The 27130-nt window shown below is 37.7% G+C and overlaps 1 protein-coding gene across 1 annotated transcript; it reads right to left on the bottom strand.

Annotated features, from left to right (window-relative positions):
* Nucleotides 1-1776: 1776 nt before the first annotated feature.
* lyrm7 (LYR motif containing 7) lies at nt 1777-23588 on the bottom strand. Its single transcript, XM_039759480.1, has 5 exons — nt 23535-23588; nt 20625-20697; nt 20101-20171; nt 14556-14637; nt 1777-2262 (listed from the first exon to the last, which is right to left on the bottom strand). Exons 1-5 carry the CDS (start codon nt 23550-23552, stop codon nt 2189-2191), a joined length of 318 nt encoding a protein of 105 aa, XP_039615414.1. The 5' UTR covers nt 23553-23588; the 3' UTR covers nt 1777-2188.
* Nucleotides 23589-27130: the final 3542 nt, after the last annotated feature.

The following is a 27130-nucleotide window of genomic DNA, read 5'->3' on the forward strand; positions in this document are numbered from 1 at the left end:
GCTTCACAGTGCAAATGGTATACTTTTGATAATGTATACACCAAACATGGTGTTTAGTCTGATGACCAAAAGAACTCAAATTTCAGTTTCATTAGACCATAGAATCTTCTTTCATCTGACTTCAGAGTCTCCACTGTGCCTTCTGGCAAACTCCACCCAACATATCACATGTGTTTTCTCTTTGCCACTCTCCCATAAAGCTGCAACTAGTGGGGCACCAGGACAGCAGTTGTTGTCTGCACCATATCAACCACTGTAGCCTGTAATTCATTTAAAGTTCCCATGGCTCTCTTGGTGCAATACATCCATTTTTTGATCCCTCCGTTTTTGTGGATGGCCTGCCCTAGGCAGATTTACAGCTGTGTCACTCTTTTTCCACTTCTTAATGATTGATTTCACTGGACTCCAAGGGATTTTCAGTGACTTGGACATGTTACTGTCTTCATCCCCAGCCCTGTACTTTTCATTTATCTTTTCATTGAGTTGTTTGATCTGTTCTTTTGTCTTCATTGTGTAGATTAGCCCACCATACTGAGGCAGAAGAAGTTGGACCTTCCACGTTCTGGTGCTTTTATACTACAATTACTTGAAATTTCTTGACTACAGACAGGTGGTCTCACTTGAACTAATTCTGTGACCTTTAAAGCCAATTGGCTGCACTAGTGAGGACATAGGTTTGTCATAGTAAAGGGATGGAATGCTTGCACAATACATTATTTTGTTTTGTATTTGTTATTAACTTGGGCCATTTTGTATAGATCTGTTTTCACTTTAACATTAAAGAGTTGTTTTCTGCTGATCAGTGTCAGAACAGTCAAATTAAATCCATTATGATTCAACATCATATAATAATAAAAAGTGAAAACTTCCTGGGGGATGAAGAGTTTTTATAGGCCCTGTATTTACATCCTAATGACAATAAAGTTACCAACATCTTAAAAAGCAAGTTCAAGGAACGCTAATTCATTGCTTTGTACAAATCACATAGCAACACCTCCTATAGCACTTTGAAAAACAAACCAACCCTGTTTGATTCTTCTGCACTAACACAGTAAAAGTTTAAAGTGGCATCATTGAAAAAAATTCAGTTACAAATCAATATGCATTTCAATGACTGGTTGAAACAGAAACCTGCAGTCTGATACCAAGACTGAGAATGGTGGTTCTGGGTCCTCAAATTGCCTAAAGAAGTGGTGAATACATTTTGGCCCACAAGGCTTAAGTGGTTGAAGGAATTCAAAACAATGTCTACATCCATCCATTATCCAGTGCGCTATATCCTAACTACAGGGTCACGGGGTCTGCTGGAGCCAATCCCAGCCAACACAGGGCGATGTCTACATTATTCTGAAACATAATCTCTTTTTTATTGCATTTACAGACAGTTACAGATTTTTTCTATCAACAAGATCAATTTAACCCCCTTCGGTCTGAATCACACCATGGGTTTCCTTAAAAGAATATCCAAAGTAGCATTGTTCGGTAGTGGGAATCATAAAATAGTGATTCCCAGTTGCGTTCACTGTTCAATAGTGACTTGACTTTTAGTGGTCAACTCAGTAAATACAGTATTTTAAGGAAAGGCAAGAATATCTCTAATCAGTTTGGTTCTTCTAAATGCAGCAAAAGATACACAAGGAACATAGTTAAGATAGCGGTCTCATCGTGAGCTCAGAGCAGCTGCTAATTGTGACACATGCAGATCACTCCCCAATTACTGCCATGCAACCTAATGATAAAAACTACAACAATAAAATTCAGTATACAATTACAACATTTTATAGTCTCAAAGTGATTATTTTATTTAAAGACAAAACCTCTCTGGGTACCTGAAATGTGAAACATGTTCAAAGGATCTTTCAATACAACATCATCTGTACAGTACAACGTCTGCAAACCACAGGCCTCACCAGGACAAGTGGTTACAGATGATGAAGGAATGGAGAAACAAATGATTATTGTGAAAAATCTGACAATGCAGAGATTATCTAAAGATCTCTGGGGGAAGAAGAAGGAATATGATCAGTATCATGTTACTTTTGTCAACTCAAAAATGAACATACCCAGACGAAAGTCAAATCCACATGGCAACATATTCTGGTTAAACACTGTTGTGTATGGAACAGACATTAATAAACAGTACAGTACCATTATAGGATTTAAAAAAATATTTTAGTAAGCCGAGTAATCATGTGCTGCTCTTAGATGGATGATCACAATATGGGACATTATCCTGTAGAACGTCTCTTCTGGGACGAAGCACTGCAAAAAAGAAAAAAAAAAGTAAATTAATACCATAATACAGAAAACAAAACATACTGTACAGTGGCATGGTGTGTTTCCTGCTATAATAAAGTGCAATAGCCTTGCAGTGTTCATTTTTTAGCTTGCTCAGTCAGAACTGTAGGAATCTTGCAGTCTGTCCCAGAAGCATTACAAGTATGGCCTGCAATAAGGAGACAGCGGTCCATGCTGAGGCACAAAGATTCACATCCTGACCATTTTACAGTTACGTCAATTAACCTAACATGTTCAGTTTGGAATGCGGGATGGCGTAGATGGAGAAAATACTCACGTACAGTAAAGTCTCCAACCAGCTCCTCACAGCAGTTAGGCATTAATGCTAAACACTGAGCCACAATGATGCAAGTTTATAATATCCACCAGGGGAAAATAAACAGGATATCTTAAACAGTTTTAAAATGCACCAATATTGCTCATGGGTGGTCCTATAGTTGATGTTGTCGGGGTAGCTACACTGCTCTATATCGAGCTGGCATCCCATCCAGGGCTGGTTCCTGCCTTGTGCCAGTGATGCTGCTAGGATCTTTTTATGGATTTTATATAAAACCAATTAGATGTTTAAACTGTTGGGTATCAGTTTAAAAAAAGCATTTGTTTGAAACTAAAATAACATTGTTTTCATTTGAGAAATACAATTTTTACTTTATTTTAATTAAGGATGTTTTTGAATTGTATGAAAGGTTATAATAATTTTGTGTAAATCCAACTGTGTACCATTTTTAGATGCATGTACTAAATAAATATAGTAGTGTCACAACAAAATAAACTACAAACAGCACCAGCTTCTTTCACACTAACTTTATTAGCCAGATTCCATGTTCTACCCGTAATACAGTTCCTCACCTTATTAATCATGCTGCTAGTTTGTTCTTTCTCCTTCCATTTTCCTACCTCCCTTATCCAGGGTGGAGCTTTGGGGCAGCTGGAGCCTATGCCAGGAAGCACTGGGTGCAAGGCAGGTCACCCCAGAGAGAGGGTGCCAGTCCATCACATGGCAAACTCGCACGCACACACACACACACACACACTAGGGCATCACCAACTAATCTAACCTGCAAAATCTGATGGAACTTTAAAAAATACCTAATAAATTATAATAAATCTTTGGCATTTTATTTATATATTTATATGAAATAGATTTGCTATATTGTAGATACTTTTTAAATTGGTGAAACCTAGGATTCATTTCCGAACTGGACACTGTGGGTAGAGTTGGCATGTTCTCCCTGTCCTTATTGGTTTTCTCCTAGTGCTCTGGATTGCGCCCACTCCTCATACAAATGCACATTAGGATGATTATACTTTCTTAACTGGTCATGGATGTGCCCCATATGCTGCAATAAACTGGCATCCCATCCTGAGTTTGTTTCTGCTTTAAATCACTTTCTGCGGGATTAGGCACAGCTTCCATTGACCTCGTAATGAAAGCAACAGATTCAGAAAACAGCTGGTCCTTGTGGTTTAAAGTTCAGGCCCACACTGTTAGTTTAACACATGAATAAAAGGAATTTGTGTTCTGAAGCATAAGAGGGAATCTTTGTGCTAGTAGCATTGAAAATTGTACACTACCCCATCTATTTTCTATGCTTGCTTATGGTTGACAAAGCAGTGGGACAATAATATTAAACATTCAAAATATTTCACAAATATAGCAATCACATGCTGTGGAAGAAGAAACAGGGCAGCTCATTAAATACGTCTTGAATTGACAGTGTTATTCCAGGCCTGATTTGCCAACAAAATAATGAAAAGTTTACAATACCAATAGTATATATACATAAATACACACACACACACTTTCTCCCAGTCTGCAGTAGTCCACAGCTGGTATTTAAAGGCCCTATTTTGTATTTTAAGGTAGGCTTTCTTACTGCCACTCACCCTGTCAAACCTGCAGCACAGAGGCTCCTCTTCACAGTAGAAACTGAGACTTGCTTTTTTCGACCTGCACTCTTATGCCTGAAGCTGTTGACCCTCAGAAAGTTTTCTTCGGATTGGGTTGTGACTTTGCGTCTGCCACATCTCTTCCTATCAGAGTTTTTTTCAGTTTCCAACTGCCTTTGCATTGAGTAGGACACCAGTATACTCACTGACACTTTTGATTTATTTTTGCAATTACTCTAAATGAAAGGCCTATATGTCTAAGGTTAATAACACCCTGTCTCATTTCATTTGTTAATTGCCATTTTCTTACCATTATCCCTGGAATTTACAACTTTCTATAGTGTAATATTATCCAAATAGTGCTTCAGAGGGTGTAATAACACAGTCTGTTTCAACTCTGCTTTAACACTGACAGGACGTTTTTAAGTAATCAACAGAAGTTGGGACACCAGTGCAAATTGTTTGCTTCAACTTGCAAGGCATAATTTACTTTAATTGCTGCAGAAAATTTGTAGGTTGTCACCTATTAGTTGTTCCCAGGACCATTTTTAATATGCTGAAATTTCCTTTTTTTCAGTTTTTGCTAAAATAACTTTTAAATTTAAACATCTGGAAGTTTACTGCTTACCTTTTCAGCATTTTAGGTCATTTATTGCATTTCAGCTGATTAAATTTTAAGAAAACCTGGAAAAACAGAGGTGTTCTAAAATGTTTGACCAGTAATATCTATATCTATATATCTATATATCTATATATATATATATATCTATATATCTATATATATATATATATATATATATCTATATATCTATATATATATATCTATATATATATATATATCTATATATATATATATATATATATATATCTATATATATATATATATATATATATATTGTGAACGCTGGCCCCGGCACAGACAGACGGACAACATTTTTTCACCACACACCATTTATTATATACACTATGTACAAAGTTTTCTCACGTGCACCCCCAGTGCCTTCTTGCACCGATCTCCCCAAGTCCAGGCCACACAGTCCTTTTGCCTTCCTGGCGCCTCCCCCTCTCTCCAGTTCAGACTACTTCCTCCCGACTTCCACCACCGACTGGAGGGAGGCGGCCCCTTAAATAACGCTCCCGGATGAGCCCCAGGTGTTCCCGGCATTCCCTAGCCACGCCCCAGCGTGGCGGAAGTGTCGGCTGTCTTCCTGGCAGCTCTCCTGGTGTGGCGGAAGTGCGGGCTCCCGGAATAATTAGGCACTGGGCGCCGCCTGGCGGTGGCCACGGGTCCCTACAGGGCTGGGCTTCCAAGCCCTGTACCCGAGGCCCCCGCATAACCAGGACGGACGCCCCACTCGGTCTGGAGGAGGCACTCGCCCTCCTCTGGTCCTCCAAGGCGTCCCGGCCGGACTCCAGCCCCAGCCGAGGACCGCACGGGATAAACCGGCATCGGGGCGCCGCCTGGCGGTGACCACGGGCCCCTACAGGGTAGGGCTCCCATGCCCCCGACCCGTGGTCCCCAACAGAACCAGGACGGACGCCCTCTCGGTCTGGAGGAGGCACACGCCTCCTCTCGTCCTCCTGCGTCTATATATATATATATATATATATATATATATATATATATCCCGACCCGGCATAGAATAGGCAGAGGCACGTGTTCACACTCAAAGGTTTTATTTCTTTTTCTTCAGCCGTGTGACACGTCTTCCCGTGCCACACAGCCCAAACACAGTCCAAAGCACCAAACCAAGCACCAAACCAACACAAAACCAAACTTTCCTGCTCCACCACTCCTCCCAGGCAACCTCGTCCTCTTCCTCCCGATTCTGGCCTCGATTGCTGGGAGGCAGGCCCTTTTATGCCCCACCCGGAAGTGATCCAGGTGCCTGACCAGCTGGTCTTAATTGCACCTCCGGTGGGGCTGAAACCGTCCAGTGTGGTGGCTGGAACTCTGCAGCACCCCTAGCGGCCACCCCATCTCCCAACCGGGCTGCTGTGGTGGACTCCATGTCCCATGGAGCCACGGGGAGATTGAGGAGGAATCCAGTGCCAGGAGACTGCCCCAAGCCCGGGAGGTATTGCAAAGTCCATGATGGCTCCCGGGACGTATGCATCAGATATATACATACACACACACACACACACACACGCATTATATATACATACACATACATACTGATAAAACTGAAGTATTTTAGGTAAATTTGATCTCCCCTGCAATTTGTGGGTGAAAATATAAATAATCAGTAAAGCCAACACTACAATTGTATAAAGGTTATGTTTTTGAATATTAAAGTTTATTTACATTTCCAGATCTTTTGGCTGGTGCATTACATAGGCAAGGCCATGTCTAGCCTTTTAGTGGACTTAAGTGGTATTCCTATTTTGGGGGTCCCATCTCTTCACCCCTCTTCTCTGTGTTAGTTGGTTGGGCCTAAAAGCCTTGCGGCCCTAAGAAGATGCCTAACTTGCTTATACTGAGAAACAACCCTGGATGTAGGGTTAGAATTAGAGTTAGTTTTAGCATCCTAAAATGCAAATATCACCTAACATTATCCAGGAAATTCCTTTTGGGAGAATGGAGGAAAAGGAAATGACATGGACGGCAAATGTTTGCTTCACCATAAATGACCTGACACCTTTATAACATTGTAGAGTTGAAAGTATGCACCACATCTTAGACATTTAAGTTGCATCTTCCACAAGGGACGTCTGCTTGAACAATTTGTTTCACATTACAACCTCAGACTTCAGAAGAAACCAAACTTTTTCAAATTCAATTAAACATCTTTTTTCAAACAAACCATCTCTAGCAAATGCTACTATTTCAGCCACAAAACCCAAAATCTGTTTTAAGTTCAGAAAACCTTTCATCTGAATAACCTAATTTATCTAACTGGATGAATTAAATATTTAAACCGAGGTGTAAAAAAGAAAACACCCAGCAAAAGCATTATAACTGTTTGCGTTTGTTCAAATTAAAGCAGTTACATGTTGTAACAATCAGACTTTACAATTAGTTAGCAACCATGACACTATTCAAAATGAAACGCTCTCTGTTGTCATTGAAATCACCTTTCACTGACATATACCATAGATTTTATATACGGCATAAGGAAAATACTGTGATGACGTCAGTATTGTAAGTTTTAGATCTCTAATACTTTACACATTTTTGCTTCTTTGAATTCAGTTTGACTGCTTTTGGAGTGATGTGCGTTTCTACTATTTCCTTGTTCATGTGTGATGACAGCTTAACTAAGAAATGAACACTGAATCGGAATGCAGCTGAGCACAGTCACTAGCACTATAAAATACCAGAAGCTTATTAATTTGAAGCAAAATTATACCAGTTGATTTAGCACCACAAAGACAGTGATTTTGCTTTTTTGTACTCATTTTTGCACAAACTGCTGCACAAATGCTGAAGGAAAAAAAATTTTTTTTTGGTTCTTCCAACTTAATTCTACCAAATAAAATACTGGACTGCAATGTTGTACTACTAAAATGACAGCTTTATGTACAGAAGATCATGTGTTGGAAACATCAGATCTTGTAGTGCTCCAACCCCTGCTGATGAATGGACATCTAATTTGGCATTCTGAGTACTTCAAGCCCAAGCAAGCTTGGAAACTCTGATCAATAACTGTTCGTTAAACACTATTTTGATAATCAGCTCCTCCCCAAACAAAAGTAATTAGAATAAAAAGGAAATAGCTGTGCACTCTCTTAAATTAGAATCCCGAAAATGAATTTAAATGAAGAATAAGAAAGTACCACAACAATACTGACGTTATTTTTTGGACACAAGTAAAGCATAATTAAAGCTGAAGTCACAGGTATGAAATATCAGTTTGTTTCCTCTATAGTTTCAGGCCCAGATGAAGTGAGACAATACAGGAACTGACATCCATCAGTCTGACAGCTGAGAGAGGGAGACGAGACGCGCTATGGCGTAAAATGAAACACTGACTGCTGGCACTGCACTAATGCACTTTTTAGACAATCAAATACATTTAATAGGGACTTTCTCCATCTGGGACCCAACATTTATTTTGAATCAGTGTAGTCTTACAAAGAACTAAGAACAAAGTACTATTTTAAATTAATGGATGAAGATATTAGCAATCTTTTCAGTTTTATATTGAAACAGGGCTTACATGACCAAAAAATTAAAACCAAGTCCACATAATATTAGTAACAACTACTTAATATATTTCTTTATTAAATCAACTAGACAAGTAAGGATTGCATTCAGCTTACGCATCGAACATCAATGGTCCACAAATGTGACCATTTGCAATTGCAACTTCAGTATGGTATATTTAAATTTATGAAAGAACAGGAAATTCTTTAAATGATTTTTAATATTATGTGTCCTTAAGGTTAAATTCTAACTATTTTTTTTCAAAAACTAACTTGCAGTAGTTGACGAGCCTGTACCAGACACAATAAACACATCTTTATTGAACTGTACTGAACTCTTTTAAAGTAGCCATTGTGAGAACTTAGTGAAAGGCATTAAGATATACATTAGACCAGACTCAAATATGTATTAAAAGAAAAAAAAAAAAACAAACATCACAACTTAAATCTTCATGCCATTCCTAGCACAGTGTTTGTAGCCTATTGGAAATGGTATTCTAATTTCCTCCATTACAGGAATGACACCATCCTTATACATTTAGTTTTAAGGGAAGATCAACATCACCTTAGCTGTTGTTTCTTGTAAAACATCAACTCCAACAATAATCTTCTCTTCAAGTTAATGAGATCTTTTTTCTCTAAACACAAGTACAGTACTGTCTTATAAACTGATCAGCCACAACATTATGTGGTCTTTAACAACACTTAGGCATGTGGTACTTGACAAACTAACAACCCACACGAAATGCCAGGAGTCAATGTTTCCCACCAGAAAATTGCCCAAAGCATCTCACTGCCTTGGACTAGCTTGCCTTCTTCCCATAGTGCATCCTGTTGCCATCTTTTTCCCCCCAAGGAAACAATGCACATGCACCCAGGTGATGACCACCCAAATAATCTAAAAGAAAATGTGATTCATCAAACCAGGTCACCTTCTTCCCATTGCTCCATGGTCCAGTTCTGAAGCTCTTGTGCCTATTGTAGGTATTTTCGGCAGTGAACAGGGCACAACATGGGTACTCTGACCAGTTTGTGGCTACACAAGCCAATATGCAAGCCGCAATGCATTGTGTTCTTTGCCACCTCATGACCAGCATTACGTTTTTCAAGAATTTGTGATACAGTAGCTCTTCTGTGAGATCAGACTAGACAGGCTAGTCTTCACTCCTAACCGTGCATCAATGAGCCTTGGGTGCCCATGATCCTGCCGCTGGTTTACCAGTTGTCCTTCCTTGGACTACTTTTGGTACAAACTACTGCATACCTGGAACATCTCACAAGACCTGATGTTCTGGAGATGTTCTCACTCCATGTATAAACCATTAAAATTGGGTCCTTATCCAAGCTGCTCAGATCCTTACACTTGCCCATTTTTCCTGCCTCACCACATCACCATCTACAAATAATGGTTCACTTGCTGCCTAATGTATCCCACCCATTGACGGGTGCCACTGTAATGAGATAATCAATATCATTCATCACACCTGTCAGTGGTTTTAACTTTGTGGCTTATAGTTGTATGACCTCAAGCATGGTGTGATGATGCTTGTTCACTTATGTCAGCGACCACACCTATGTACAAAGACCTACGTTCACATAAATTTATATCCCACATTAACTGAAATGTTTCCTTTCCTACTCATATTGCACAGCACAGAAGGCTGATTAGTAGGTACAAACCGAACAGAAGTGACAACAGGAGAATGTTCAAACACTCAGCTTGGGGTGAAGGGAACTGCGATAGGCCTGTTATTTTTTCCTAGGATATATAAAACAGCATTTCAATTGACTTGTGAAATGTACAGCTGTTATAAAACAGGAAGAACACCAAATCCTTAAGAGACATCAAATGCAATTCAGAACAAGATTATCAAAACTGGGTAAAAAACGGTACATGGAAAATATAAGTGACTGTAATGCACACATGACAATTATAACATATGTTAATAATGCAAGACTGGCAATGAAGAATTCAGTTCAAAATTTGAAAAGGATTAAGGATTTATGTCAATGCTACATTCACATCCTCCTTTCGTTCTAACCAGTTTCGTAAATAGAAGCCAGGCCTAACAGATAATGAAAGCTGGTATTGAATTATACGGCTTGTTAGTGCTTTCATTCTTTCAAGACAAAAAAGTTTTTTTTTGTTTTTTGAGAACCTTATCCATATGTTTCATTGTCCTTCCCTTCGTTCTCATTTATTTCAAAACATTTTATTAACACAGATACTGCAAGATGCATGTACACAGGTTTAAACAGAAGCATGTTAGCTGGTGAACTGGTGGTTCTTTTTGTCTGGTTAAGAAATCAGGCAGCAATTAAAACATTAATACAGCACTTTAAAACTGAAACATGCAATTAAGGTTCTGAATCATAACAAGCAACTAAAGCTAAGCCCCAAAAAATATTGCTTTATTAGTAAATAAATTGGATGTAATTAATAAACTGGTTAAAGCAAAAACCTGCAGCCACTGCAGACCTCCAGGACCATAATTGAATACCCCTGCACTATAGGATCAAAGTGAGACCACATTTAAAATTCTCGTTATCTGTGGCACCTCTGCACGAGAACCACCTTTTTCCATCCTCTCAAACGTTCACAGTTTTTAATGTCTGGAAAACATCTGGGATTAAATCACTTAGAGATCTGAACATAGACAACGTCTTTTCATCCTAGAAACAATTACGCTCCAAATTGAAATTACCAGCAACACATTTCTTTCACTACCTTCAAATTTTAAACTTTGTTAAACAGAACCTGCCAATTTTCCTCACCTTTCACCTACCTCTACACCGGCAAAAATATTGATCAGTCTTGAGGACTCAGACAGCATTTCCGTAATATATAAAACTATTTTACAGTCCCTCCCTTTCAACTATCCAAGAGAAAAGTGGGAAAAGGATCTCTCACTCAACATTTCAGAAAAGGAATGGAAAGTAGCAATGCAGAGAATTCACTCGAGCTCCATATGCGCAAAGCATAGAATTATTCAACTTGAAATTCTATATCAAGCACATCTCTCTCGTTTAAAATTGTGCAAAATGTTTCCACGGCAAGATCCAACCTGTGAACACTGCAATCAAACTCTAGCCTCACTGGGTCACAAGTTTTGGACCTGCACCAAATTAACCTCATTCTGGACCGACATCTTTAAGTGCCTTTCAGACAGCCTTGGTGTCACAATCCCTCCTAACCCACTAACAGCTGTGTTTGGTGTTCTTCCAGATGGGCTTAAAGTGGAGAAGGATAAACAAACTGTAATTGCCTTTACTACATTACTGGCATGTAGACTTATCTTGCTCAACTGGAAGAATCCTAACTCTCCTATTCTAAGTCAGTGGGTAACTGATGTTCTATACTGTTTGAAACTGGAAAAAGTCAAATTTACACTTAGAGGATCTGTGCAAAACTTTTTCAAAACCTGGCAGGATCTGATCAGTAACATTTTAGAATAAGCATTTAAATTGAGGAAGCAGGTTCTCTCCCCTCTTTTACTCCATTTATCACTATTCATTTACTATTTGATCTATTCATTTGTCTTTACTAGCATAAAGTTTTACACTGCTGGCCTAGCTCTCTTTCTCAGGGGTGGGGGTTGATTTGTTACGAAAGCTTTTTCTTTTTGTAAAACTTGAGTTATGTGTATGGAGTCTTATTTGATTTTAAAAAAATCAATAAAATTGAAAAACAAACAAAAAAAAAATCTCGTTACAATGTTGATGTTTTAGAAGGGATACCCAGAAAAGCAACCTGGGTCATTCATGGACCAAGCTGCTCACCATCCTGTGTCAGACTAAAGGAGCTTTATCTCTTCAGTCTTAAAGAGAAAATAGTTTTTAGAGGGTAGCCCAGATTTTCAGAGTCCTCAAAGCAATAGATGGAGTTAATCCTGTGGAATTGTTGCAAGTAAAATGTGAAACTTGCACTCAAATAAACCACGACGGAAAACAAGGTGGAGATAATTCAACACAGAAATCCATAAGCACTATTTCAGAGAGTGTAAAAACAGTCTGTAAACAACTGACCAGTCATGTAGTATAAAGAGCCTACTCCTTCAGCATGCTACAACTGCCAGGATGAGTCTACTGGGACAGCTTGTGTTTTATCTAAACAATAAAACTAAATGGACTAAATAGTCTGCAGCAAGTTGTATATTTTATGATGCTCTTCAATCATTTCAGGTTACGTGCTGTACAAAGCCATATTGGTTAGCATCTATTGCAATTATAAATTTTAAACTGTCAATACTCTGACATGTGCTGAACTATCGCACATCTATAATTCACACATATTACATTCTTGCAAAATTTGTGACCTGTGAGGTTGTCAGTTTACTCAGCGCAACAGTGACATCTAGTGGAAATGTGCATACATCAGAAGGCTTTTTCACAAAACTGCTTTGAGCAAAACGTGTATGTTGTATATTTCAAACATTAAAGATTAATAACTTTAGTCTATTTTATTTTGTTAATTACATTAAAACTGTTCCATTGAAGTAGAAGTTCACATGTTAATCACGTTATGGTCAGAAAAGAGATGCTCAAGAGGAGCTTCTATCCACAGGCCCTAAGACTTCTTAACCTGGATATGCCACCACACATTCTTTCAACTGCTGATTACAACACAAACTGAATTCTCTACCTCAGTGAATCTCAGCTACTGCCATGTCATTTAAGTCTTTTACATTAACCAGCAAACTAGCATACTGCACTTTACAGTACATTGATATTCTATTCTGTTACATTACATTTATTTCACTCTGTTCAGATCATTTATAATTGAAATCCTTATTTAGATATCTACTTTCTATATATTGTTTCACCTTGGTTCTACCCTTTTTAAATGCCTTCTTAAAATGTATTTGATTCAAATTGTTTTCTTTTTTGATAATTTAATTTAATTTAATCTACTTGCTAACTTTATGCCTCAGTCTCTTGGCTGATCAGGGCACATTTCACTACATGTTGTAATTGTATAACTGTGTATGTGACAAATGTAGCTAACAAAGAGTAATGATACTTTACATACAAACATCCATCCACCCAATTCACAAACAAACTCATTTATTGCATTAAGCTGGAACATTTATTAGAACCAATCCATGCCTGTATTTGCAGGACACATACAGTACATACATACTTACAACTCATTCATATAGAGTTAATTTAAAACCACTAGTCATCCTATCCGGGGAATTTTGGGTACTACCCACAGAAAATGCAAGGTAACATGGAAAGATGCCAGGCCTACAGAAGACAGTGACCTGCCCAGTAACAGAAACTCAGGGCTGTAAGACAGTTGTAATGTGTCTCATAGCGCCGCAGTAGTGAAAGACTCATTTCACTAAATTCACATCGTTAACAACACAGCAACTAAAGAAACACATTTTATATTTTTTTGTGTCATAACAAGCTAAGAAGTGCAACATTTTTCTTACAAATGCAAGAAAAGCTTCACAGATCCACAGCCTGCCATTCAATGAAGCGGAGATTGACTGACCTTTCCTAAAACCAAATATTTTTCTTTTGTATGGAAGCTGAGAGGGGATTTGCAATATCATTTTTAAAATTAGTTTCCCAAGATAACTGAAAGATTTTCCAGAGATTTCGAGAAAATAAAATTTTTCCCAAAAAGATAAAACATATAGCTAAACGTTTTACTTATTGCAGCCACAATCCTGTTTGAAAGGATTAAAGAATAGAAATATATTGATCAGCGCATCACATTTTTGTTTAATCAAGGGCTGATTCAGGCTGAAATGTCTTTATGCCTTGATTTAGAAAATACTGACATTAGTACGAGTCTCGTCTAAGAAGGTTAGCAAGGCTTCAGCTTTATAGTCTTTGCACTCTAAGAAACCCTGATGCCATTGAACACTATATCACAAAATGGCGAAAAAGGCCTGGACCACTCTACAGATACAATATAATGATGGAGAGATGTAGATTAGCTGGATTACGGGTCACTAGAGATCTTGTGTATGCAGTACATCTTTGAACCCAGAAGGGCAATCTGCAAAGAAGACACAGCAACACTAACTGTGCTTCTACCTTTCAAGATGGTTTAATGTGCAGTTCCAAAAACATACAAAAACTCAACTTGTAAAAAACATAATTTTATGATCTAAACATTTAATATTGATGGGGATGAATTCATTCATTATAAACAGGCAAGAGCCAATGTACAAAAAGAGAGAAATTTAAAAAGTGTTACTCACATAATTTATTATCAGCTACATGAACTCCTTGGATAACACTAGTACGCAATACAATTTCAACATCAGAAGCCAGTTTCATCATCTGGGGAAAAAAATATACAGTTATACACATTCCAGTACAAATGCAGTATATTTCATTGTCTAGACTTTATATACCAGCAAGCCTGACTAAGCCAAAATGTAGCAAAGCAAATATGACTAGCCACATCCATAAAATGATGGTGCACCATGTGAATGTCATGGGTTGCTGTGTAACATGAAAACAAGTAATCACAATTAGTTCATGTTAAATCTAAACTAATGTTAATATTCACAAAAGGCTACATGATGCTTGAGCCTGGAATTTTCATGCTCTGAAACACACCAAAAATAATTCACTGAATAAAAGAATGCATCCACCCACACAATCTGTGAACCTGCATTTTCAATTACTGGAGAGCCACAGACTAGCCCAGTAGTATCAGAGATGAGACAGGGAAACTGGCCCAGTGGCTAGGAATGTTCCTGCACCCATCCATACACACACAGAGAGCTACAGGGATAATTTGGACTCACAAGTTAACCTAATACAAGTGTCTCTGAGATGACGTAAGACAGTAGAGCCTCAGCTTAAGACATCGAGATAGCTTGTAACAAGTTCCAGGTTCTGGAATTCAACAAAAGCTTCAGGGGCTATCAGACTGTGGTGTTAACCATCATATCCCAAGAAATAAGGTCAGTGCGTCTTATTGTAACAACACCATCCCGGCCAGGATGCCCAGAGTGTGGAAGGACCGGGAGAGAGAGTATTTGTGGGACAGTGTCTCCCTCGGACTGATAGAGGGCAGCCCCCTTGGCTTCCAGTAGGGCCATAGAGCTCAATCTTGTTGGAACCCGTGGCCACTGCCTGGGGGTGCATGGACCTTTCCAAGGCCTTATTTGGTCACATTTCCTCCACACCCATAAGTGTAGCCAGAAGAAGCTCGTTAGGCACCTGGAGTCCATCCACATACCCTGAAAAAAGGAGCCACCTCACTTCGTAAGTTGGCCAGAGTCGGGAGGAAGGAGTGGACAAAGCTTGAGGAAGAGTGGAGGCGGATGGACTGGCGGCAAGGAAGGGAATGGACTGTATATTGGTGTGGTGTTGGTAATGTGTGCACAAATTGTAAATAAACACGGGTGGTGAACTGAACCTGTGTCCTGCCTGCCTGTCCGTGTCGGGGGTTTGGGTGGCTCAACGCCTCCTAATGGCTCACACTGGTTAGCACCTATAGTCATACCCACTTAATTAACAAAACAAAAATATTTTGTTTGACTAAATTTAAAATAGACCTCATATTTGTGTTAAATGTTGCTAAACATAAGAGTTAAAACAGTGAAATAACCAGAAAACAGAATTAGCAAAAGTTGTTAAGACTGAAAGAAATGCAAATGAATGTGATAAAATCTGGGGAAACAAAAAGGAACTTGTTTAAAACAATCTGTAATACATTTTCATGTACCCCATAAATGCCATTAGAGCTGCACTTAGATAAGTTATGTAAAAACTGTATACTATTAAGTGATGGACAGAAAGGTGATTACTTTAACTTTACAATTATTTATTATTAGTCAGGCAACTGTAGGTTCACTAAGAAGGACAGCTGCTTTCTCTCATAGGTAGGGAATAAGAAACACATATGCACAGACAGAACAAACAGGAAGAAAATGAACTGCTGCTAAGAGAACAAGAACATCAATCTGTTTGGTTTATAATCATGTCGAAGACAGACCTGCAAAGAATCCAAGTTACTGAATTCTGTCTTAAATAGATAAAAACAAAGACAAGTAAGGTGTGGCAACAGAGAATCCTGAACAATCCATATGAGGTTGCACCTAATGTCAGTACACCTCAGGCACAAGAAAGGTGTGCACGGCTCAAAGGAATATGACAATTTACACTTTGCAAGCCACAGTGTGAAGCTTAGGGATAGCATGATAACAATAGCTCAGACAAAACTGGTCATGGCTGGGCTTTCCACCTCCCAAGAAACACTTCCGATACACTTCACAAGGTACTCTTCTGTGTATCTGGCACTTTAAAAGTGCCATCAGGGTCTAACATGAACATCAGGGTCTATCTGAAGGCAATGAGACCAAATAGCCCAATTCCTCTGACCTAAGATGTGATTGTTATTTGGTGAAGCCTTGAAGTATAAAATAGGAGAGTTAAACAAGTAAAAGTGAATCACCACCGTGAAGACAGAGCTGTTTTTAATAACTCCAACTGCATTTACCTTAGAGGTGACTTTTATAAGCCCTTTATACACACGGAGAGACAGAAGATAAGCAGTTTGAGGGGAATAAGAAAACAGGGCAGACAAGAAGATAAGTAAAAAAAAAAATCACAGAAGATTTTATAGGAATGATAAAAAAGGTAATTAAATAATATTTTGTCCTAGTGAATAATATTGTGAATGAAGATAAGAAGCTTAATGGAGTCAGTTGTTTAAGCAGGTCGGATTAAAAACATGATGGAAGGGGTTATGAAGATAAAAAAATGCCTAATGGGAGATTTGGATTGTGTAACATTTCACTTCACTAGTATTGGAAGGATTCTAAAGAACCTTTTATTTTTGAAAACGGTCAGTCAAAAAAAAGTTATTTTCAACATATCAACTTAAAACTGGGGGAGTTAATTTTTTTTTCTGTACATTTTATGTCATGAAGGGTAAAATAAGATCATAACACTGGTGGTCTTCTGAGGATAAATTACCTAGTAAATGAAACTGTATATGTAATATATCAGCTGTTTAGGGTTATGCAGTAAATGTTAGGTCCAGCAAAGTGTTTCAATTGTCTTGTGTTACAAATTCTTTTAAGCTCCCTCTTTGAAGCCCCATGTTTTCCTCTGACCTCAGATGTCCTCCCTGCTAACTCGGAATCTGACCTTGAATGAGACACAGGTTCACTGCAGGGCACACAGTTTAGAGGCATTAATCAGGTGAAAGTGAAACACAAAGAGAACATGGAAATGCTACAAAGAACATTTTAAACCATGAGGCACAGCAATGCTACTTTCTATGCCAAACAAAATAAGAAAAAAAAAAAAGATTTTTGTACCAAATAAGATGTGAAAGGATAGAGGATGGTACTGCAGTACAGCTCTTATCTCTTCTACATCACAGCTCCAAAGCACTGCATTTGAATTCTGGTCTATTTATGGTCTGTGTGATATCTGCTTGTTCAACCAGTGCCTACGTGGATTTATCTCTGGGAACCCCCGTGTTCCTCAACACTCTATAAACATGTTTGTCAGGTTACTGTTAACTCCATATGGACGCCATATCATAACGTGTGTGTGTGTGTGTGTATATGTGTGTGAGGTTGTATATTTGAGATTGCACTTAAATGACTTCCTGCCATGTCTAGGGCTGGTTCTTGCTTTGTATTGTGTTTCCAAGAAAACTTTGGCTCTCCTAAACATGAAATGAATTAAACAAGATCATAAATGAATGGATGATATTTAAAAATAAGCAGCTTTTTTTTTTTAATATTCACTACTGAAAATGTTGCTTTCCCTATTCCTGGAGTGATAAACTGACTGCAGGTTTTCTTTCTGATCAGATGTTTAAATTATAAGAAATGTCTTGTTTTTAATACATTACTAGGGGGCTCTGCCCCCTGCTTGCTTCGTTTGCCAACCCCAGGGCAGGCGCTACACGCTAGCCACTATGCAGACCTGCCGTTCACGTATGGGGAAGTGGATGTACAATTTAAACAGATTGTTATTTTCATGGGAATTATTACATATGCTGTATTTTACATTACAGCGAGTAATTAACCATAGTAAAAAACAGTAAAACTTAATAAATTAAAAGAAAATCATGTTTCACGTTGCGTAAGAAGTATTTGTTGCGTTACATGTTTTCGTTTTATTTAGATTTGAAATTAACATGCAAATACTTTTTAAACTTACACTTTTGCTGTAAAACTTCAGTAAAAACAATATTTGGAATTAACCTTTCTTCAATATCTCACTGAATATTTTAATTCTGTGTTTGGAGTTACATCATGACAATGCAATCTATAACTGGCCATGAGTGAATATTGTTTCGTAAATAAACCGACTTTTCAAATGTGTCCCTGTGATTTGTTAATTGTCATAGCAAAAGCCATTCTAACGGGAAACTGTAAACGTTTTAATACGAATGGCATATCAAGATCTCCTTTGGCGTGTAATGTTATCTGCGGAAGATGTTCTACATTACCATTCTTGTTGCATGTTAAAATTTTACGTCAGAACTGTTCAACCAATTTTGAATACAACTAATCTTGTCCTATTGCATAGCCCATCACTCATACATAAACTATGTAATAACATTATGATACATCCTTCTTTCAACAGTAATTCAGGCGGTGGAAGACCAAACGGTGTTAATGGTTGTAGATATTCTTCGGGATATGGTAAGTGGATGTTTCATCATCCGCACCATCACCACCAACTGTTTCAGCACAGTCTATTGATACACACTTAAACAATCTGCCATGTAAACCAATCGACAATTTTTGCGTTAATTCATTTGACTTCATCATTTCTTGGTGCTAGGATTGCTCGTGTACTCAATTCTTCTGTTGATAACCTTTTGGGATGAAATTCTTCAATAAGATTTGGACATAATAAGACTTCTTTTATTGGGAACTTGAAGTGAGGAAAGCATAAAAATTTATAGCTAAGAGCGCAGGAACTGTGTCTGACAAAAGCATTCACACGAATGAGGGGTGAGAGGACCGTGGGCATGGGCCATTAACCAGAAACGGTTGAGAGAAGGGCAGGACTTGAAAAAATCTCTTGGCAATAGTCTCATCTCGTCTCAAGATTTTCTTTTATAATAGAGAGATATTAATTATACAGCTTTTCTTCTTTTTCTATTCCAGGCCAAATTATGTTTTGCTGTCCTGAAGAAACCTATAAAACACTTTGTTGAATGGAGTGGATTTGTAAAAAATCCAGCAAACATTCAATGTACACCAGTCCATTTCTTTGTGTCTTATTAAAAATAGCTTCTTACCAGCATACCTGGCACACGTGAAAATGGCACAGAGCTACCAGTTTATTGGTTGGTTGCATGTTTATTTTTACCTCATTATTAGCTGGCTGTTAGACAAAGAGAGAAAACAATGAAATGTAAAAATTTTAACACAAGGGAGCGATGAAGCAAAAAGAAACGCATAGAAAAAGTAAACTTCTGTGTGATATCACAAAAAAAAACTATATTATTAGTAGACCTTATAGACAGAGAGCAGAGACAAATTGTGTAGTCAAACTCAAGCAGGAGTAAAAGCTGAAGAAACTCAGCTTCAAAAGAAAACCTGCAGTTACTGCTGCACTGTAGTGGTACGTCTGCTTCCATGACACCACAAACTGAACACATTTTAAAATGACTTGTACTGAATGATGCAATTACCATTTTCTAGACCACAAAAATGTTGGAAATGATAACTAAATATCATTTTTTTCTTATAGTATATGTCTCTTCAAAAGAAATATTTCAAACTTGAAAACTAATATAAACATAAATATAACCTGATTTATTGTTTCCGGAGAAGTTTCATTCTTGTTTTTTTTAAATTCTTCATTTATCTTCTCCCGGGCAGCTTAAGGTTAAATACAAAGAGAATTGATTTAGATTTTGAACCTCCTGTTTGAACAGATAACCAGCTGAAATTCACTTTTTCATATTTTCATTGGCACCCCAACCTAATTACAACATGGACTCCTTCTGTTAAAAATGTAACCTTTTTATTTTTTAAACTCTACATGCATGAGAAGGAAATATTGACAAATGACCAAGGTAATGATATCTTATTGAATGCTTACTGTCCTTCAGAAAAAATATATTTATATAAATATAAATATTATTGTAACTAAAGCAAAAATAATAATGGATAGTACATTGAGTATGACTTCAATTTTTAAAATTTCATACTATTTTTCAGATACCTAGAATATTGTTTAGTATAAAATGTGATCAATATGATTTATGAAGCAGTAACAATTTTTACTCCTTAATTTGAAGAGAAAATGTGTTAATAACAAAAATAAATTACCTTCAAGTGCTCTTGTATCTTCTCTGAAAACATTTTCTCTTGTTCTGTGTAACGTTTTAAACAATCTCAGAACCTGTTAAAGTAAACTCACACATGAAATTTCTGGAAATTATCATGTCTGGAAATTAATTAATTATTTAAAGAAAACTTAACATTTTAAGTTTTAATTTTAAAAAGTGACGGAGAGTGTTGTATTCACAGGAAGCTACATTTTGTAGTATTGCAACTTCATTTCATGGTCTTTATGACTTAAGTCTCAATCGCTGTTTACTTTGCCAAAATGTCTTATGTGTCCACCAGCCTAAGCTCCGACTGAAACATCTTCATTGTAATCATTAACTGTGATCGCCTAAAAAAACATCACAAAGCTACAACAGCGTAATACCGTGTCACATATTCACTGCTTCCTGTTTGGAATATAGTCGTTCTCTTACAATGGTTCTATAAATGTAAGAAAAAGTGTCATCTGAGCCATGATAACAGAATAATACCAACTCCTAAAAATAAGATCATACAAACATTTCTTGTCAATATGGAAAAACATTTTTTAAAGATTTACAATGCAGGTCAGAAAACATTTGTGAGTTTCTAGGCTGATGAATTCTCCAGAAGCTAACCAGGCCTGTGAGTGGAGTTTGAGTTTGTCTGATACCAAAGGCACACAAAGGCTACATGCTGACAAGAAAGGTCTCCTCATGTGAACCATCAAGAAAGCTACCCAGGTAAATGCTGAAAAGATTGTTTTGATCATTTCATGCAAGTTTCATATATTTTTGGGTGATGAATTCAAAAATGAATTGGCCTGTATACAAAAAATGTTTGCCACCCACCCCAATCCAATTCTTAAAAAGACAAATTTCATTTAGGTTTATATGTTTTTAATGAATATGTTTTACAGAATAAAAATTAAACAATATAAATGACCTGAATAAAAATGACTGTTTGGCAAAAAAAATAAAATGAAATGTGACATTTTTTAACCCGGCCAGCAATTCACAGCTGTTCTGGAGGGCACCTTTACTAGTGCTGGATAAAAACCACGCCAATGAACTCCTTCACATGGCGTCACTCCGAATTTCACAGGTAAGAACTGAAAACAAGGTTTTGAGTATTTCATGTGATTTTTATACATTTTTAGGTGCTGAAATGAAAAAATGAAAACCATCACATAACTTTTTTTAGCTGTCAATTATAGTTTTTTTAATTGTTTTTACAATATAAATGCCAATATTTTATTTTAATAATTTGTTTGAATGTAACATTTTGTATTGTTAAAAATTTTATTTAAAGTAAAAGTTATTATATTTTAATATTTTGTAGTGTTAAATTTCATATTAAAAGTAAAACAGATATTTTCTTTTGACAAATAGCTGGAATTAAACACGTTGAAGGGCCATAGGAGCATGTGAAGCCATGAGAGACATGTCTGAATATGTAAGTGGCACAGCGGAGCCAAGAACTGATTTTGGGTTCAGAATGAATTGACAGCTAGAAAAAAGCTACAGATTGATGTGAAAAATATCATCAGACCAAGCTTGGCAGACCCACACAAAGTGCTGCTGAGGTACCATCACTTCATAGTAAGACTGGTTTACTGAAGCTTTCTGTCAAAGCTTATCAAAAGATGGAGCCTGTTTTATGTATTTGGGCCCAGAGTCTGCTCGGTTTGTCTGAGGCTGAACTGAGAAACATCATTTTTGCTAGACCTGACATTAGAAAACTGATTTTTGATGCAGAATAGAATGACGTGATGAATGATCTTCATCAAGCAGCTTGGGGATCATTCAAAGACGTCATTTCTAAATGTTTAGGTAACAAACATTCTAATTATAAACAAATGTATAAGTCTAATTTTAAGGAACTGTGTTGCAACTTCAGTCTCATGATTTACTTTTTGATCTGAGGTTGTAATTTTTCCCTTAAAATCTTAGGACCATTGAGTGAAGAGCAGGGCTAAAGATTCAGTTAGGATAGCAAAGACACGGCAGGAAAGAACCAAGAAAGTTAGGATGTCCGTATGATGGCGGGCTACTTCTGGATGACTCATGGGGGCACACCAAAAAAAGCAGGCAAATGACAGTCCACCTGAAGAAGTTTTGGATCATAAAAACTAAGAAGTGACAACTAGAGAAATTGTATGGAAGGCAATGAATTTGTATTGTTTTCTTTACGCAGGATTAAAAATATCAGATTGACTAAATATCAGAATACATATATATATATGGTACTTTGTGAAAATGTAATTACATTTCTTTTAAATGTTGAACTTAAATATGAAAAGATGGAAATATTCTAATTATATTTTGATTGTGTCCATAAATGCAAATAAAAATAACTATTCAGAAATAAAACAATTTTAAGTTTATTTTGCTCACCTGGGAAGGAGGACTGCAGAGATATACTACTGGAAAAGGCCATGGCGTTAATCAATCTAGCTATGCAAACTGTGTACAAATGGAGAAAAGTCAGTACTGTTGCTACTCACCCTAGAAGTGAGGTTAGGCTCGCGCGGTGCCAGGCTGGTGTCAACTCTGGACTGAATGCACTCCTGCCCATTTGTAAACCCACTCGTACAGGTCTAACGTACACTACGGCCCCACGCCGGCACGGATTGGAGCCATTTTGACAAACAATATGCTCATAATGAACCGGAGGCGAGACGGCTATTCCATTGTTTGACTTCATACATCACAACAGTTATTTACGACACTTTAAGGAAGCAAGTAAGGTTTGACCGTTCTCACTCTTCTCCACTATAAGGTCGTACTTCAGCAGCACACCACACAAACACTATAATCTCTCTCTGACACAAACTGCATTATTATTATGATTATTTACATAAATACAAAGCACACAGTTGCTGTTTTATACAACAACATCCGCATTCAAGGTAAATTCTCGACTACTAACCTTCAAGCGGGATGCCATGCTGCTAAAACCTAACCCCGCCTCCTAAGATTCTCGACCAATCAATGCTCAATATAGTCGGGTCCTTTAAAGCAGACTGTACTGTATATCTTCTAAACACTGCGCCTATCAAGAAGCATTTACCAAATATCTTATAAACGTGGCGTAAATTAGACTTCTGCGTAATCGTTACAAATACCTGGCGTGAAATTCGTTCGTTCCAACAAATATTTAATAAGAAATAAATCCTAGTACTAATTCAGGTTTTTCTTGAATTACAAGACCTTTCAGTTTACCATCTCTAAAATTCACGATGATATATAAATAAAATTTGTTTATTGCTGAGATATTTTGTACACATATATACATCTTATTTATTGTAATATTGATTATTCTAAATGGTTACTAGTTTATCACTTTTTAGCAAACAATCAAAATTAACAATAGAATTATGTCAAATACAGGACATTTTGTCAATTAACATTTTGTCCTGTGCTAACCACACACCACGAACATTTAGAGAACAACAAAAGAAGATGAAACAGCAGGTTAATAAATATATAAATGAGCGATAATTCCATCCATCCATCCATTCATCCATCCATCATCTAAACCAGCTTTATTCTGAGCACGTCTGTGGGGATGCCAGAGCCCATCCTATCAAACATATAGGGCACAAGACAGGAACAATCCCTGGAGGGAGGCAGCAGTCGATCATTCCAACTGGTGACATAGGAGGCTGCCTATAGGGTGCCGTTTATGAGGGCTGAGGGGAGTAAGATCCAGACACTAAGGGGCACCATTTTGGCAACTCAAGGTCTGTGTCCTCTGGACACAGGGTGTGGCCATCGGTCCACAAAGTCTTATAATACTGTAATGGTGCTGACCAATTACATCAACTGGGCATGGGTCTCCCAAGTATGAGCTGGCATGACATCACCAGTGGCAAAGGGGGCCTATATAAATGGCAAGCCTGAAAAATCACATGCTTTTCCAACTAGTATGGCAAAAGGTGAAAGTCCTTTTAAGGACAGTGTGCCATGTAAAGAGCAGAGAACCCATCCATTGTGGTGCTCAGTGCTGACACCTCAATAATGAATGTATACTATGGACACCGAGGGACACCATTTATGTAATAAAAAAATGATGGGCACTCCGGACCTTTATGCATTAGGGTCATTGAGAGGCACTGTTTTAGTAACTCATGGAGTGTTACCCAGACTTGGGGACAATGAGCTCCATATAGGCTTCAACCGGCATTTCACACAGAGTGTCACTATTTAATATTCTGGAGAATTGTCTGCCTGGTAAGGGCTTAGCAGAGAAGGGATTAAATAAATTGGATGCCATTAAAAGAGTTTCACTACATGTTGATGCAGACAGAGAGGTGCAGCCAGGATGTGGCAGGTCCTGACAGTTTATGGTACAGTATGTCCTGCCAGAGAGATTGTTTCATCTTGGGTGGAAGCCTGCAATATTTGTTAAAGACATGATGGGGGGTCATGGCCCAACTCAAGCAAAATTCATGAGCCCCTTTAGAAGGAAGAATGTGGTCTTCAAGGAGTGGCAGGAGGCAGGAGCAGTTACTTGGCATCGATAAATAGCAGGAAGGTCATCCTGCAAGGAATAAGTGGGATGCTATTGCATTCTCCAGAGATTGGGTTGCATTTCAAGTGCCTTGCAGACCTGAGGCCTCATTTATGAAGTTTGCATGCGCACAAAAAGAGGCTTGAAATGTGCGTATGTGACATCCCATTCAAAATCCGCTTTTCAGAGTGGACCAGTTACAGTCTAGACCTTAACAAAATAGGCTGCTGTGGAATAGATAGATAGATAGATAGATAGATAGATAGATAGATAGATAGATAGATAGAACATTATTTCTCCCCAGGGGAAATTTTTTTTACAGAAGCTCACTAAATATTATTATGTTATAGCAAACAACAAACCCCTTTCTAATATACACCAATATGGCTAAAAAGAAAGAAAACTAAAATGAAAGCAAAGGAAAAACTTCTGACTTGGTAGTTGCAATCCAAGTATGCCATTATGCAGACATATTGCCAAAGGTACGAAGGAGCCCCAGTAGTGTTTCTTGACACCGTTCTGCTGAATAATTCATTTGCGGGATGTCCACAGTGTTAGTTTGTCAGAGAGAGGATGTGCAGCATTGTTCATAATGGTGCTTAGTTTTATTTTAATTCTCTTCTTTGCTACTATAGGGGGTACAGAGTGTGTCACTATCAAGGAGTGGATGTGGAGGTGGTGCACATCAATGACAAGTTGGACTGGTCTCATAGCAAAGAGGAACTAAGAAAAGACGGAGCAGGATCTTTTTCTTAGTAAAATGTGTTCTTTTAATATGGGTAATGACATCCCTCACATTTTCTTTAACTCTGTGATGGCCAGTGAGATCTTCTACACGTGGTGTGCTGGGCAGGTAACATCATTTCAACAGAAGCCCACAAATCAACATGCTAATTAAAATGGTAGGCTCAGTTGTGGGACACACACATCCTAAGAATATGGCTAAGCTGAGACAGTTTCGTTCAGTCCCATTTTAAACGTGGCACCCGATGGACATTATGGATTGCGTTCACCACCTTTCTAAGTCCAACACTAAGAATTACTTCTTAATGCTTTAAAACTACTTCAGTTTTTTTGTTGCCTGGTACCTTCTGACTCACTGGTACGAGAAACCCCCCACATATGGTATACCATTTAACTTGTCTTTATGTCTAGTCATGCAAGATGTCAAACTTTGTGTGCTTCCCCAAAAAAGGGGATCCAGAAAAACCCTCACTTTTAGGCTGTTTTTGGACCAGATTTTGTGCAGGAGGTTACCTCCTAATGATAAACAGTAACCCAACAGCTGTTCAGCAAAAATGATCAGAAGGACCTGAAGTTGTGTATGCCACATCAAGTGACCCTGGGGGTTCACTCCTTAATGGGAAAAGAGGGGTCAAAGTTACTCCTTTTTACAAAATTTTGAAAAAATGGGGACCAGTAACATACATATCACAAATAATTAGAATATCTTTGATATTTGACTTTTACCAGTGGTCCTCGCCCTCTAATAGTCTTTTACAGGTTTAAAAAATAACAAATTTCAAACATAAGCATGTGGGGTATCGTTTTAGACTATTTCAATATCAGTGATTACGAATATGATGTTATTTTTAAATTTTTGATCCTTTACTAGGAAGCCCTCCAGAGGCCGACAAATGTCAAATTTCTATTACACTCGAGAATATTTAGACTTTAAACGTTTAAACTGAAGCACACATTTTACTATTTTAAATATCTGACGCAACTATTCTTTTTACCCAATGAAGTAAATCACCCCACATTAGGACGGTCTACGTACATTCGGACTTTTAAAATCTGAACTAATACCTGGCAGTACATCACTTGGTCTCTCCCGGGCGGGTTATGGAACTGTCAATCAAGGATTTTATACAGACTTATAGTATAATAAGAATATTTATCAGTTTCAGCTATATTATTTTATTTTAGAAAAAAAAAGAGTTACACCTTACTATGAGAACAGTTAAATCAGCAGGATTGCTAGCGCCCAATGCCGTAGTAAGTGACGTCAT

This window comes from Polypterus senegalus, chromosome 7 (assembly GCF_016835505.1).
Source record: "Polypterus senegalus isolate Bchr_013 chromosome 7, ASM1683550v1, whole genome shotgun sequence".
Lineage (NCBI taxonomy): Eukaryota > Metazoa > Chordata > Cladistia > Polypteriformes > Polypteridae > Polypterus > Polypterus senegalus.